Source organism: Melanaphis sacchari, unplaced genomic scaffold (assembly GCF_002803265.2).
Source record: "Melanaphis sacchari strain LSU unplaced genomic scaffold, SCAv2.0 Contig7_pilon_pilon, whole genome shotgun sequence".
Taxonomy (NCBI): Eukaryota; Metazoa; Arthropoda; class Insecta; order Hemiptera; family Aphididae; genus Melanaphis; species Melanaphis sacchari.
In genome coordinates, this window is record NW_020271560.1 from 4,366,072 (window position 1) to 4,383,009 (window position 16,938).

At 24.5% G+C, this 16,938-nt stretch overlaps 3 protein-coding genes across 3 annotated transcripts; all 3 read right to left on the reverse strand.

Moving 5' to 3' along the window:
* Positions 1-2,349: 2,349 nt before the first annotated feature.
* On the reverse strand, positions 2,350-7,899 carry LOC112601801 (methyltransferase-like protein 6). The gene is made up of 3 exons (XM_025349583.1): positions 7,810-7,899; positions 2,848-3,515; positions 2,350-2,780 (listed from the first exon to the last, which is right to left on the reverse strand). Exons 2-3 carry the CDS (start codon positions 3,513-3,515, stop codon positions 2,606-2,608), a joined length of 843 nt encoding a protein of 280 aa, XP_025205368.1. The 5' UTR covers positions 7,810-7,899; the 3' UTR covers positions 2,350-2,605.
* On the reverse strand, positions 4,630-7,898 carry LOC112601802 (ubiquitin-conjugating enzyme E2 H). The gene is made up of 2 exons (XM_025349584.1): positions 7,810-7,898; positions 4,630-5,815 (listed from the first exon to the last, which is right to left on the reverse strand). Exon 2 carries the CDS (start codon positions 5,783-5,785, stop codon positions 5,237-5,239), a length of 549 nt encoding a protein of 182 aa, XP_025205369.1. The 5' UTR covers positions 5,786-5,815; positions 7,810-7,898; the 3' UTR covers positions 4,630-5,236.
* Positions 7,900-9,344: 1,445 nt separating the features above from the next.
* On the reverse strand, positions 9,345-16,907 carry LOC112601751 (transcription initiation factor TFIID subunit 2). The gene is made up of 19 exons (XM_025349519.1): positions 16,560-16,907; positions 15,759-15,813; positions 15,517-15,680; positions 15,207-15,423; positions 14,894-15,132; positions 14,611-14,832; positions 14,315-14,528; positions 13,961-14,251; positions 13,552-13,760; positions 13,255-13,494; positions 12,927-13,179; positions 12,693-12,833; positions 12,432-12,625; positions 12,100-12,311; positions 11,794-12,016; positions 10,424-10,553; positions 10,164-10,355; positions 9,764-10,081; positions 9,345-9,693 (listed from the first exon to the last, which is right to left on the reverse strand). The coding sequence occupies exons 1-19, from the start codon at positions 16,601-16,603 to the stop codon at positions 9,499-9,501; spliced, it is 3,753 nt and encodes a 1,250-aa protein (XP_025205304.1). The 5' UTR covers positions 16,604-16,907; the 3' UTR covers positions 9,345-9,498.
* Positions 16,908-16,938: the final 31 nt, after the last annotated feature.

Sequence of the window (16,938 nt, forward strand, 5' to 3'; positions counted from 1 at the left end):
CCTCTTTATCACCCCCACCCCGTAAATACGCATCTGGTATAAACTATAAATAAAATTACTTCAATTATTTATTATAGATAAGTAAAAGATAATAACCAATTTATCATTGTGACAATAGGTAATTTCTCATTCCCAATACACAATATTTTGAGGAAATATTTTAAAAATAGATAAAAATTTTTCATAACAGTTAAATGGCAACTACTGGACACTGAACAAAATCAGCCTGTTTTAAAAATCAGACAAGGGTCCGCTTTGACCTCCTCCCCAAATGACGCTCTTGATCACGGCCCTATGAGGATTCTCAGCTGGCTTCAAAATCTGGAATGGGGCAAATGACGTATACTTCTGCTACCCCCCTCTAAAGACTCTAAAGTTAGGTACTTATTTCATTATTATTCGATAATACTTAAATCTTTACTGGATTTAATTTTAAAATAATTTAAAACATTTAATTTCGTTGCTTATAATATTTTTACACTAACATCCATTGTCTACGAAAACTGAAAATACGTACGTAACACACTAACAAAGTGAGCACCTGATTATTGTGTAAAGTAAATGTAACTTTTGAATCATGGTACTTAAATTTTGTCTTATCGTCGATGATTAATGATTCTATTGCGTCGAAGCTTATTTATCTTAAATATACCAACCGAAAATCGATAATAACACGTTATACCCCATACTCGTAAATATATTTTTAAAAACAAAGGTTAGATAATAGATTACAGGCAATGGCATTACCAAATCAGACTACAAAAATAAATAATACGTATATAGTTTTATTTGTTCGTAACATTTAACATTTAACATTTTGAGTATTTTGACTTCGGAAAATTGTATACTACGTTATCATACAATTTATTTTTTGGATTAATTATACATTTTATTAATAATTTAGTGTTTTAAGTAAAATAATAATTAGCCATCACAGAATCAATGAACAAGTACAACAAACGACTGTAGATCGTGGTTTAAATTACTTTGTTATTCAATTTTTTTTTTTAATATTTGATTTTAAAATAGCATCAAATATTAGTTTAGATCTTGATTGAAATATTTTGTAACAGTTGTGACATGATATTTATAGTCTATATATTATACAAAGGTATTATTAGAAATGTAAAAACTAAAATAACCTTAAATTGGGAGTGAAAAGTCGATTAGATAAAACTATTTTTTATTATAATGACACTATATATACTTATACTTAACAATTGTTATATAGTTGTTATATTTTATGTCATCATAAAAATATTACATTCAAAAAACCCTAAATATGTTTTCATCCAATGATATCGAGTACAAACTCATTTTTTAAGTTTATACAAGACATCCCACATGACTTTCATTTCCAATTATTATAGTATTTCTTTTAGATGTTTTCTAATAACAGTGGATTGATTAATTTAAAATCCCTAAGAATAAGTAACACAATTACGATAATCGCTCTCTGAATTTCACAGGTATTTAAATTACTTTTATAAAAGTCTAATAACTTGTAAAAAAAAGAAAACTTTATTGTAAATTATAGTTAGAAAAATATCTGAAATGTTAAATGGTAGAATAAAATATATGCTTTATAGACATCATTTTTAATTATTAAATTAACTAAAATGTTATATATTATCTAGAAATATATTTCTCGAATTGACGGTTGAATCAATACCTACAATTTTTAAACAAACTATGCCTATTATTTTTTCATACCATTAATTCTCACTATCCATATTGTTCTTATTTCATACCAACAGTATTTAAAATTTCTTTCTCAAGAATAATTTAAATTAATTATGTTTAAGAATTCAAATTATTAATTAGTTTAAACTGTTTAAAGTTTTAATGCAGTTATAAATAGTAAAATATATTATACTAATTATTATGTTAAATTGATAATTTAATTAAAAAATATTATTTACCAATTAAGTAGTAAAAGTAGTTAAGTTTACACTACTAATAAGAAAACTAAAAACATACACCTTTTTTATATATAATATAAATCTTTATTGCCACAAATTTAATTTGAAAAAAATCTTATGCATATCTCTATTAATGCTAAAAATAAAATTACAACAATAATTGTGATAGTTTACCAACATATTATTATAGTTACCACAAGTCATTGTCTATAGATCTATAAACCTATGTAATATTAGCTTAAAATAAATTTATTTTAAGAGAGTAATCTTAATTTAAAGTTAACATGTTTACAATACAAATAAATTGTTGAATTTTAAATTCACACATACTTATGCTGTTAAAATATTACTTTTAAATAAACACTCTGAAAATGTAAACTACAATAAAAAATAGAATTTTTTTTTTTTAAAACAAGATGCAAGATCTTACATAGCACCTATACTTAAATAAAATGAAATAAATCATATCAGAGAACACATAGTATTATTTGGTAATGTTTATAGACTGAATTATTAAATTTTACATTTTTACTACATATTATAATTATGTAAGTCTTATATAATTATTTTATAAAATAAACTCTCAAATACTTTTCTTGGTTTTAATAATCCAGATTTATTTTTAAGCTAAATTTTATGAATATCATAACCAATAGTAAAGTTTCAAATTGTATTCAAATATGTTAGACATCTGTAGATAGCCGTCGCTTAGAAAATGTTGCTTGAATAAATCTCCTTGGTACATCAATATCTTCTTTAATGTTAACTGTCCTTTTACACACATACTTATTAGAACATTCTACAAATCCATTTGTTTCCATTAAACTTTTAAAATATTCAATTGAAAAAAAATATGATCTGTAAAAATTAAAAATATCTAAATAAATATTCTATAATATTATAAATATATATAATAACTATTCACCTTGTACCGTCTTGACGCATGTAAAAGTTTTCTGCTATCTTGTGTCCTGGCTTGAATCTCAGTTGTGCCATGTCATAAATTCCATAGTCTCGAAACAATAAAAGTCCTCCATATTTCAATACTTTATAAATATTTGATATAACTGTTTGATGATTGTCTGGATGAATAGCCGACAACACAAATATGGCAGTTACCATATCCAAACTATTTTTAGGTATTTTGGTGATCAATTCGTCCGTAACAATATCACATGTAAACGCATTAATAAATGATGGATCATAAGAAGGATTTGATTTCAAGCATTCAATAGCTCTTGGCGAAAAATCACATGCATAAAATTTAGCATTCAATCCATCAGCAAGAAGTGGATATATAAGATTTCCAACCCCACACCCAATTTCTAATATATGTTTTTGATGAACATCATCTCCAAGTAATTCAGAAAATTCTCTGGTAGTCCAGTGTCTATCTTTAAAGAAACGGTTTCCATTGTTCTTATAGAAAATATCCCAATGTTTTTTTGAATTTTTTTCAATTTCTTGTGCTCTGAATGATGAAACCATCCGTGAATTTTGTTTGTCAAGAATAGCCTGATCATATTCACTTAATCGAACTGGATCAGTTGTTTCTTCTTGATATTTACTATTATTATTGCTACAGTCATCCATCTAAAAATTCCATGCACAATATAATCACATAATATAATATTATATACTTAAAAGTACATACATATTTATTTATATATATATATATATATTAAATTTATAATGATAAATTGATAAATAATATATAATATATATTTATTTTATAATGAAAAACAACAAGATAAAACTTAACTTACTAAGGAAAAATAAAGCTATTAAGCAATTTTAATACATAAAAAAAAAGTAAAGTAATTCATAGTGCATTAATAAATGGCTTAATCAAATCATATTATACAATACAATTTGGATTTAATGTTTCTCATTTTATTTTTCTATTAATTTATCTGTAGAATATAACTGACATTACAAAAGTTGTATGGACATTTAAAACAGAAAAGTTACACTTTCAAAAAAAACCTAAAATATATTGAGATCAGGGGATTCTTTAAGAAAAAAAAATGATGTTGGTTTAAAATTTTAAAATCTTATATAATGAGAAAAAGTATAAATTGCATGGTTGCAAATAGTAACAATAGAACTTAAGTGTTTAATAATTAATTGATTTGTTTTCCAATTACAATTTTTATATACTTGCTTTATTAAAATGAATTAATTTTTACAAATATTTATTAATTTAAGCAACTGTTAATTTCTCATAGAATAGAAAGGGAATTTTTAAACAACATAAGAATCTGTAAGAATATTGTATTATAAAACTATATTTGATAACAGAGCAATAATAATTCTATTATAATCCATAGTCTTAAGGCTACATGGTATACATTCACCATTGTGGCACAAATTATTTTTAAAAGTTAATTGTAATTACGTCACCTTTACACCCATTATTTTAAGGTGAAATTCTAATACATTATAAATTTGTTTTAAACATGAAAATACATATTTTTTTTATTAGGATATACAAATATTTGAAAAATTATGAATTCTTTTTTAATTAAGACATTAATTATTTATTTATTTTGGTTGTCTATTAAATATAGTAAAAGTTAATAGAGAATATATGTTTTGCTTGAAAAAAAAAAAAAAAACATAATATAGGTAATTTTTAGATTAAATGTATACTGTTTTTGATAACATAAATGTAATTTTTACGTAGACCATTATTAAAATATTATTTAAGTTGTATCATAGTTTACAAAATATGAAAGAGTTATTCTTAATACATGGTCAACGACAGTATTATGAAATTTAAAATTGAATAAAGTATTTGTATAAACCATATTAACAAAATAGTTGTACGTACAATAAGGCAGAAAGTACTAGCCTAAAAAGCAAGTTGATTTTTAAAATTAAACTGTATATCTGTTTCTTTGTATCTATTTTCATAAATATTTTAACAGACACATAGCTTTTATAACAAATATTAACAAATTGTACGACACAACCAAGCTCATAAATTTCTAGAATAGTCTGGACTATAAGCATACATAAATCTAATGAAAATGGGTTTTAAGTTTGACGTATTACTATTAATCTATTATTATTATTATTATTATTATTATTGTATTTTCTTCTATGAATATCACAAATTAATTTTTTTGACCTTAAAAAAAAATATCTACAAAATTAATTCTTCAAGTATTAAAAAGATGTGATCAACATAAAAAAACCTACCAATATCTACTTAACTTTAACTAACATTTAAGTAAATTAGTGAAAACAAACGAAAAAATTGGATACATAATAATATTTATAATTATTAATTAATTTTAGAAAAATGATGGCTATAGCTCCATGTCTTGTGCTTCACTTTCACTAAACTCCGACATAGAGGATTCATCGCTGTCCGAACCAGCATTTCCATCATCTTTGAGTGCTTCTTCCGTAGCATATTTTTTTACATATTCTTCAACACGCTTTTTATATTGTTCAGGTTTATGCAAATACAAAGCTGCAGCATCACCATTTAATGGATCAATTGGATTTGGGTAGGCAAGCAACTGGGGCAGAAATGACTCAAAAATATTAAGCAGGTCATACAAAGCAGTCCAAGCTTGGTTGATTACATCAAGACAAACAGTACCAGATACTTCATCAATGTTTGGATGGTAAATTTTATTAATAAAGCCAATTGAAGGAGATTTAAATGGATAATGTTCGGGAAGATGCACTCGAACTTTCCATAAGCCACCTTCGTAAGGAGTACCACGTGGTCCATAGAGTTTAACACAAAACTCATTCAAGCCGTTTAAAAGAGTAACCTCATGTTTGCTTTCTATCAATTTTATGACATCTGTGTCCATACGGCGCTTGCCGGCACTAGGTGAAGACATAGCAGTTGGCAGAATTGTATACCAAGTTTACTGAAAAATATATTTATATTTTAGGTACACGGTGATACCTATCTATTTAGAATTTATAGAATTACAACAAGATTAAAATAAACATTTCCTTAATGTTTTAATTTAATCAGTTAATTAGTGTATGTATTCAAATAAAAACTAAAGTTAGAGTAAATTGAATAGGTGATTCCTTTGTATCAATTGAATATTTTATTTATTTGATTAACTAACTATAAGGACATTATTATATTATAAAGTTTTATTAATAAAAAGGTTTTTCATAGTAATCTTTCTATAACATTTTCTACAAAAGAAAATGATTCTAGCAGTAGTTTTTAAATTGTAAACAAAAAAAATAAACATAATTATTTATCGATTATATCTTTGGAATAAATAAACAAGTTTGAAAGAAAACAGAATATAAATATAAATTTTAGTTGAAATGTATATGGTATAAATGTATTTGTTAATTTTAATTTTTAAATGATATGTATAAATTAATTTCAGCTGTTTCAGTTATAGTTGATAATTATTAAGTGGTTCTATTTAATGATAGTCAATTGATTAAATTAAATTTAGATTATATTATCTGTGATAGATAATATATAAATAAATCTCAATCATTTTATACTACCTACAATATCTATCGCTGAAATCTTTATTAAATTTATATAATGTGCATTAAATGATAAAACCAAAATTATCTTATTAGTTTATAAGACTATTCTGATTGACAGTAAATAGTTTTTATATCAATTATAAATAGAACTAAAAATTTTATTCGTTAAAAATAATTAAATACACATATGCACTAAAATAATCTAAAATAGGTACTTATGCTGTAATTATATTTTATAAAACTGGAATAAACTTCAAAAAATGTAATGATATGCAGAAAAATCTTATGCATCATATGTCTATTGTGTTGACCATTATAATAAATAAATTCTATTTTTGTATAATTAATAAATCTTCAGTATGATTCAAAATATAGATTGCCATATATGTGCATGTTCTTTATTTTGAAATTAGATTTTTAATTTAATTGCTTTTTTTATTAATACAATTTGTATAAATTATTTAATATATTAAGACCTTTAAACATGGAAAATCATTTAAATTTGGTAAGATATTCAAAAATACAGAATATACAATTTTAGACTTGAGTAGTGTTATAAATTGAGTTTTGAGTTAAATTAGATTTTAAATATTCAGCTTCCTAAGAAATATGCAAATACAAAAAGTTTCAAGTAAGTTTAATTTTCATTGATATTATTTCATTATAGGTAAATGGGTAATTCAACAAAAGTTATTTTTATATTTAGTTTAAATATAAAGTTATTCAATAAAATAAATCCAAGTAATAATTTGTATTATTAAATAAAATCTTATATTATATTTTACTCTAAAGATAGAAAAATATGTTAATTAAAATATAAAAAATACAATTTTGGTAAATTTTATGAAGCCAACTTAATTGATACACATGTGGTGAAAAATAATGTATCCAACATTTAATAAATTTAACAATTTAATAAGAAAACTGGATACACCTAATTTATTACACTAAAATATGGATAAAAAAATACTAATTAACTATCAGATTTTATAATAAACCACCCGATCTCAATTGGGACATAAAATAATTAATTAAAATTAAACTTAAACAAACTCAAGGACTAACATAAATCGAATATTACTCAATAATTAGTAGGTAGGCAAGTTGTATATACATATACATAATACAATAATAATACGAATTATGGTTGCAGGGAACCGTTTTGGTCACTAATCATAAATCAATTGTTTTGAAAAAATCATGGTGAAGTCGTAAAAACTTTCACGTAAACAAATAGTAAATATTAAAAAAAAAAATTATCAAATTTGATGAATATAGATACAGAAACCTCGGAATCGTTACTAAAAATAATGAAAAGAGGGGTCCTGTACCCAATAATCCTTTGTCCGGACATGAATACTTCAGGCTCATTATACGATTATTGCGTCTTACTTACTAGTTACTGGAGCGAGACCAGACAAGTCCGTTCGGGTTGTATTTAGGCTGATTGGGATCCTTTGGGAATCGAGCGAATGACAGTTGTTCGACGGTCTACGAGAGCAGATTGCTAGAGAGCCACGACACGCGAACACAAACGGTTGACGGAAAAAGTGGTAGAGCCAAAATAATAATATCCTCTCCGACTTTTGATTATGACGAATTAATTCTGACAAGGTAGAAATAAGCCAATAATATCGAATGCAAAACAGCCATTAGAACATCTGTGAGCTCAATAATAATAATAATAATAATAATAATAAAAATGAAAGAAAAGAAAATGTCATGCGCACAACTCGTTATCTGATAGCGATCAGCTGACCCGTCTCTGACTGGAAGGTACGCGGTGAATTTGAAATATATAAATTCGTAAATTTGCTAAATATAATATTTAGCCGTTTAGTCAACGAATATATTTTCAATGATTACATTATTCATCACCTGACTAAACGAGTCAAATAATATTTTATATTTTTTTTGTTTCTTAATCGTTTATATTCATTCCAGAAATCTCAAAAAGATATTAAATAAAAATAAATAAATGTATGTGAGATTTATTAGCGCAATTGGATGTCTAATTCAATTTGTATACCTTTCAGCTGGTTAATTTCCAAAAGGTATAAATTAAGATAATTTTATTATACTTTAAATAATAATAATAATAATAATAGTATTATAATTTATAATTATATACAGAATTAAAAAACATACAAACACGTTGATTATTAATAATAAATTGCATTTTGCTACTTTGCATTGTATTATATAGATATATAGACAAGTATTTTAAACTATTGTTAATTACTAAAAAATGGAAGTTGGATTTTTTTCCTGTTTTTAAGAATGTTATCTTATATCAAATTTTTTCCAATAGTGAAAAAATTATGTTTAATTATTATGTCTCATATTTTATTTACTTTATTGCCTTAAATAGTAACATTTGTATATGTATATTGTAAACATACTAGTTCTTAAATCTTAAACAATAATGCAATTTATAATACATACAGATGAATACCTATTATAAACAAATTTGAGTCGTTTTTCCATAATATTACTTTGGACAACTTTCAATTTGACTACCAGTGGACAATAATGTACAGTACTTTATACATTAACCTAAAGATTATCTTCCTATATTGGTATTATCAAAAATTAAATTACGAAAAAAAATAGTAATTCAGTATAAAAAAATCAAAAATTTATTTAAAAAACTTTGTTATTATTATTTTCAAAATTTAAATTTTTTTCAGGTTTTTTCTATCAGTTTTTTGATAGCATAAATTCTTAGACATACACATGTTATCAACTGTTTTCATTAAAAACAAAATAGGTAACAGATAACTAAAAATAATAGCCATTAGACAAATATACTTATTGCATTTTAAGTAAAATTATATATATTTTTTTTTACTTATTATAATATAGATTTATTTAATCAAAACATTTTTTCATTAAGTAAATAACATATAAATTAATAATAATTATGATAGTAATAGATAATAGTGTATATGTGTACTAAGCAGAAATTTTAATAATTTGGAATTAGAATTTGATATTATTTTATTTATAGTAATCGAAATAAATATTAATTATATCAAAAAATAAAAAATATAAAAATATATACATAAAATGTCTGTATTAATAATTAAATAAATACACTCAAGTCTCTAGATGTATCGTCACTACTAGAACTTCCAGATGTCAAAGTTTCTTCTTTTACTTTAATAATTGTAGTATCTTCTTTACTTTTTTCCTTCAATTTATCTTGCTTATGCTTGTGTTCATGTTTGTGTTTATGTTTATGCTTATGTTTTTTTTTATCTTTTTTCTTTTTCTTGCTCTAAAAAAAAATAAATATATATTACTTATAAAAATATTTCATCATAATCAACATTTTAAAATTAACATACAGAATTACTGGTTCCATCTATTTTACTATGATGATGATGATGGTGGTGGTGATGATGATGATGGTGTTTACTCTCATTTTGTAGAACTACAGGTTTATTTGACTGATCTTCTGGTTTTACATTAAACATTCCAGGTTCAAAACCAACCGGTCCAGAGGAATTAGATACCAAGATTCCAGGGAGAGAAGCAGAATTTTCAGAGAAATAACCCGTTTTAGATTTGTTCTCATTCAGTTCAAATGATGGCCTGATGGTTGGAACTAAGTTGACTTCTTTAAGTTCATTAATAGCCTCTTCACTATCTTTTTTGATCTCAGTCTGAATCATAATTTTAATCAAAATATTAGAAAAAATAGTCATATAATAGTAACAAATTTTAATATTGTCAATTAAGCTTTACCTTTATTTTCTTATCAAAATGTAAATCAATTTCAAATTCATTGTCTACATTATCACTTTCAACTTTTAATTGATCAACAATTTCTGGGATATCTAATTGTTCTTCATGATCTATAGGTCGTTTGATACCACGTTCACCATTAGAATTATTATCTGGTTCGACAATAATATTTGGGAGAGTACAAGACTTTGCCTAATATACACAAAATATAATTTATGATAAACATAATTATTTTATTTATTAATAAAATAAAATTCAACCTCTACTTCAACTTTGATTGGCTTGTACAATGCAGCAACTTCAGCACGTAAAATTTTTTGCCGTCCAAATAAAGTATAATATAAGTCGACAAAATTACAACGCAATGTTGTATCATATGATAGCAATGAACTAAAACAGTAAATTACATTCAATTAATTTAAATATTTTATATTATAATTTAATTTTAGATTCTAAGTATATACATAAACATGTTGGTTTTACAAAGATTTTTATTTTTTGTTTGTATTCATTTTGGTATAAAATTGAATCAAGTTAATATTTTGGGGAGTTAATAGTAAGCTATTAATAGGGTATCTTTATATGCATTTGTATGTTTTTCTGAACAGGCCAAAAAATAGCTGTATAAATATGTTATTTATAGTTATATTTATTATTTATAGTCCATGGAATTTGACAAAAACATTATCTTACCTGAGACCTATCGAGACAAGTAGTCATCTTTTATTGAGTAGGTTTTAGTGATTCATACATTGGTCATATTTGTCATGATCTGAGAGCATGTAACTTTCATTCTATTTTATTTATTTATAATTAATGAAAATAAAGACTTTTATTTTTATTTTATAGGGTATATTTCTATAAAATAAAAGTATAAATTATAGTGCATATTTCTGAGGTTTTTAGAGCATATAAATCCGGGTCCTAGTTATAAAGAATATGATTCCAAATTAATAACTATAAATAACATTCTTTGGACATTAAATTATTTTTGAAATATTTTATCTTTTATTAAGCTATTTAAGAACAACTTATACTTCAATATTTTCATTTTTTTTTTTTAAATTTATAATCATAATTTTTCTTTTTAAAGATTGAATATTAAGTACAAGATTTATTGTAAGTTAGTCTTATAAGTTGTAATAATTTTTAAATATCAAAAATGTTTTGTGATAATTTTTCTTTATTAGCCTATGAAGTGGAAATGTTGTTTTATAACAACTTAATAATATATGAAAAAAAATATTTTCTAAAACTATTGATGATTTGAAATAAGTATGTTAAATATATTATCCAGTGTGTACTGTTTAACATAAAATTAATAATCATTAAATAACAATAGAGAATATATACAGTTATTATTGGACAAAAATTAATTCAACTTCTATTTGCTAAATAGAAAAATAAACTATGATTCTTGATAAAAATATTCTTAGAAATAGGCTGATACAATACGTGTACTCAAAATCAATTTTAATTTTAAATGATTTTTCATAGCATCAAATTTCATAAACTATTAAAATGGTCTACTCAATAATAAGGTAGATTTGGCACTCTGACACCTTTGGTTATTAATGTTAAAACTGGAATAGTTAAACAATAAATGTATCCATATATTTTTTTAACATACTTGATAAGTTTCCATAAGTGATGAGATAGATACTCATTGTTTAATCGATTATTTGGTTTTTTAGGTGTAAATGGTGGATTTTTACACAACATACGAACAAGCTCATTCCTAACTTTTGGATCTGGATCACTATCTGCTATGTCTATAAGATACTTTAAATCATCCCAACGCCCATCTAAACAAGTGAAATCAACTAAAGCTTCTAATGCACAAAGCCTTACTCCTAAAAAAATGAAAAGCATGTATATATATATTAAAATAAATAATTATTTATATTTATTTTAATATATTCAATTAAATTCAAACCAATAAAATTTCCATATGATGAATAAGAACGAAATATGTTAGGATTATTAGGTAAGTGACCAAATTTTTGTAACTTTCTGATAGCTTTCAAGCAGGTTATTGTTATTGGGTATTTATAGGTTTGCAAACGTTTTTCCAAATTTAAGTGCTGTGTAATTTCTTCAAGTATTAATTTTGAATCTCCAGAAAGCGAATCTGCAGTTATATCACAACTAAAAAAAAAAAAAAAAATTATAAAAAACATGTAAATAATTAAATTAAGAATATTTGAATAATTTTTAAGTGATTTAGGTATTTCATTATCAGTAAAATAATAAAACTTTGTTACTTACGCTTTTTGCATTAAAGATATAACTGGTGTAATTGTTTCACCAAGAGCTTCAATTAATGAAGCTCTATAGTAATTATCAGAATATCTATTTTTGCTATTATCATTATACTTAATTAGATCTAATATAAATTTCAAGATTTCAGGGGGACAAATTCCATGAGAATTTCTTAAACCAGCCATTGCAATTGGAATTGTCTAAAATGAACAGTAAACTATTAGATTTTTAAAAGATGATTTTTTATTTTATATTTAACTTAAGTACTTTCTGTAGATAGTAATGTTGTAGATTTGAGAAATTATTTTGTTTAATAATATGTGGACATGAAAATGATCCAAACATTTTTTTAAATGTTGCTAACATTGCTGGTGGTCCAGTCCAATTAGTCACCATTGCATTTGCAATCTATCATCAAAAAAATAGGTCAATAGCAATCAATTATAATAGATAATTATAAATTGGTTATTAGTTATTATAATGTGAAGTTAGCTTAGTTACCTTAGTTAAACAGTGAGCTGCTTTACACCGGACATGAATATACACTTGTTCATTTTCAATAATATCACATAAAGCATTACGTGTAGCAATAGTAGGAAATTTATCAAGAGCTACCACTGCTTCCATTTGAGCAGTTATATCTTTTTCATGTCGCAATTGATAATTCCATTGGTATTCAGGTTGTTCTATAATACAACTGCGTAAAATGGTCATTTCGGGATCTAATCGAATCCATAATACAGGCGAGTCATTACTGAAATATAATTAGATTTTATAACATTGTTTAATAGTACTAATAATGTATAGTATATTATTTATTTTTACTTACTCCATAGCATTTAAATCAATATCTACTTCATCCCCTGTACATAAAGGTATTTTTTTTTTCTTGTTACGTCTACTTTTTGAATGACAGGTTATATCTGCTCGAGCTACATTACCTTCAACTTGCAAAGTATGTTTAAATGGACCATCCAATTCTTGAATGCTAACTAATAATGGTCCAACATATTTACGAATGCCTCGTTGACTAACAGCATCCTGCTTAATTTCTAATTCTAATGTATTCCTAATAAAATATATAACATGTAATAAATATAATTGTATTTAAATTAAAGTACTAAACCTTTTTCTATTGAATACAAAGGTACAAGTAAATTTTGCATGACCACCAGTTCTAACCCATTGATCAATAAATACAGACATATCAATGCCAGATACAGTAAAAATAGTCTTGTTAAATATATTTGTACTTATTAACATGTGGCCCCATAAACCTGAGTTCATTGGATTTTGAGATGCATTGCTTGCTAAAGATAAATGCTTATTCAAAACCTATAATAATAATAATTGTATTGACAAAGGTTATATACCTAATATATATATAAATGTTTAATTTAAGTATATGATGTATATTTAATTTACAATAACTGGAGTGAAATTTAAAAATTAGTTAATTAAATAATTATCAATATTAATAATAATTTTAAATGTATTATAAATTTATATTAAGTTAGATTATATTAAAATCTTACCTGTAATAACAATGAATAACCAATTCGATTTTCCAGCATCCTTAATACAAGATGTGCCTTTTTGGTCATGTAATGAAAATAACGAGGCGATATTGTGTGTAAGCTACGAGTAGAGAAATAAAAATTAGAGATTTCGTTAGTGTTTTGCACATTATTGAAAGATAATGAAAATCCAGGATTAGAAGTTCCTCCTGGACTAACAAGACCACTACTTGTTGGAGCTGGTTGTTGGGTTGGATCTAATACTATAGGTCCAATTTCTTCTTCATATTTCACCAAACTTGTTAATTCCTGTATTAAAAATATTAATACTTATAATAAAATAACAAACACAATAATAGTAAAAATATATACATTGTGAATCCATTCACGATAAGAATTATTGCCAAAACATTTTTTTGCAAAAAGACCAGACATATATAATGCTATACCACATGTGAGCCACCAATCTGACCAATTTTGAGTTGAAATAAAACAACCGAAAAATTGTTCTGCCATAACTTGAGCTAAGATTTTTTTTGAAACATAAACTTGATCAATAATTTGTTTTGGATGTAAAAGATTAACACTGCAAAAATGTTAAGTTTATAGGTAATAATTAACAAAAAGTTCTAGAATAATTAAACTTTCATAAAATTTAAATGCATTACCTCATAATGCCCATTGAAGCATACGATGCATAGTCTGTAGGAGTTTCATCAACAAATACTTGTTTATAACAACTATAAGGATAACCATTAGATAATGTATCTTCATAAAATTCTAATGCTTCATGTGTGTATTTTGCAACTGTAGGTAGAAGTTCTGAAAGCCCCGGCAAACAGAAGTGAGTTATAATATGCATGGTAGGGTCCACATAAATTTCAAAAGGTCTAAAATAAATATATTATTTAATATCACCCTAAAATTTTAATTTATTTTTTTAATAGTTACCCCACTGCTAAGGCTATATTTGGTGCAGAAGTAGGCATTGATAAGTTATAATAATATGTTTTACGCCTTAAATCAGGAGCAGCAACAACTTCGATTAAATCTCCACAAGATACTGCTGTCATATTTTCATCAACAGTAAATTCTAAATCCCATGTACACGGTTCTGCATAACTATCGACACATGGAAACCATAATCGAGATGAATTCTCAAAACACATAGTAAACATATGAGCTCGTCTCTAAAAGTAAATAAAACAATATTTTAAGTAAAATAAAAATGTTATATCACTTACAAATTTTAAAATATTTATACCTCAACTAAAGATCCATCTCCTTCAGGAATAACAAAATGAACACCTCCACTAGGCTGCTCCAAAGAATATTCAACACTTACTTTAATACTTGTTCCATCATTTACAGATGTTGTAACTTCTACAGGTAAACTTATAACTAATTCCCCATTATTGTTATCGGGATCAGTTATTTGAGCTGCATTTAAATGAGATGTAGAAAATTCTGTTAATGTAGGTCTAAAAAGAAATAGTAATGATATTTAATTTACTAAAAAAAAAAAATTACAAATAATAAATTAAATATTTAAATTGTAAATGGTAAATGCATACTCTTCATCTTTATTTTGAGTAATATCAACAAATGGATCAAAATATTGGAAAGGAACTTCAATATTTTCATTAACAGTAACGCGATATATACGACATTGTTTAGCATTGAGTTTTATAAATTGAAGATTATTTTTTAATGGTATAATAGTTAGCTCAACCATTCCCTAAAGTAAAATAATACAATTTGATATATATAATTATTGTTCCAAAAAAATAATAAATTAATACATATATTTACTTACCAATATATTTTTTCGCTGAAAACTAATACCTGTTAAACTAACCAACTGATGGGCTGTAAAATTTTAAAAACATTTATATTATTAAACTATGTAATAGTTCAAAATAATTAAAATAACATTTAACTCTATAAATAAGTAACAATTTTAATTTTATAGTGTAATTTATGAATCTAAAATAAAATTTAATAAATTAATGCCATAACATGTATATTTATCTAAGAAGATTTTTAGAAATTATTTAAGTTCAATTTATTTTTAGCATTGAGTTATCAAATCGATTTTTAAATAAATATCTTCAATATCTCAAAAAAAGTTTCCAATTGATCAGAAACTGTTTACTTTTTCACAAGGTTTTTATAAGTGTAAAGCAGGCATGTCAAACGTACAGAAACCCTTAACTTAATATTTTGCTTTACAGCCACCAAGATCATTGGAAAATAAAGAAAATAATAAATAAAATTTTTAATTAGTATCCTATATTAGAAAGAAATATAATTTGGTTTACATATTGTAATACATATATACTTTCTTAGCAAAAAATTGTTATAATTTATATAAAATTTTATTTTTCAATAATTTTTAGTGCTGCTTGGATAATATTCTAATCAATATTTTTGGCATAGTTGATACTTTATATTTGTCATGCCTAATCCAAAATGTAGATTTATATTAATTCAAAGCCAATAATATAAAATCATGTATTTGAATTATTTAGCAAATTCAACAAGAATTGGTATTCTTAATAAAACAGTTTTACTGTGTCATTGGAGATTAATATAATTTCGATCATAAAATACTTATAGTTTATAAGGTCTTGCGTTGTCTCCTGTTTTATCCTTCTTCATGGTGGTTAATGCGTGTGATTTCAAGTAGTTCTGTGGTATGATCGATGTCTACAACACTAAAAATCTAAGTGACAATTGTCGGCACATCATTCATCAGTTAATAATATAAAAAATACTTATTACACATATCGTATTAAAACGTAAAAATATTTTGTTAGATTTAAGAAGAAACTAGAAGTGTAATTATTAATCGTCCGAAATTTGATCATACAATGAACATCGTAACATTTGAAATCATTACAAACCGTAGTCTGCTCAACGCTCACTGTTGTCCGTTGACTTGAGTTTTGAGTGTTTTGGCTATAACAACTATTTAATCTTTATAGTCTATTATC

Coding starts and splice junctions, on each gene's coding strand:
- LOC112601801 (XM_025349583.1), bottom strand. CDS start 3,515: ATGGATGACTGTAGCAATAATAATAGTAAATATCAAGAAGAAACAACT. Junction 2,781..2,847: donor ATGCGTCAAGACGGTACAAG/GTGAATAGTTAT, acceptor TAATTTTTACAG/ATCATATTTTTTTTCAATTG.
- LOC112601802 (XM_025349584.1), bottom strand. CDS start 5,785: ATGTCTTCACCTAGTGCCGGCAAGCGCCGTATGGACACAGATGTCATA.
- LOC112601751 (XM_025349519.1), bottom strand. CDS start 16,603: ATGAAGAAGGATAAAACAGGAGACAACGCAAGACCTTATAAACT. Junction 15,424..15,516: donor ACTCAAAATAAAGATGAAGA/GTATGCATTTAC, acceptor ATTTCTTTTTAG/ACCTACATTAACAGAATTTT. Junction 13,495..13,551: donor TTTGTATTCAATAGAAAAAG/GTTTAGTACTTT, acceptor ATATTTTATTAG/GAATACATTAGAATTAGAAA.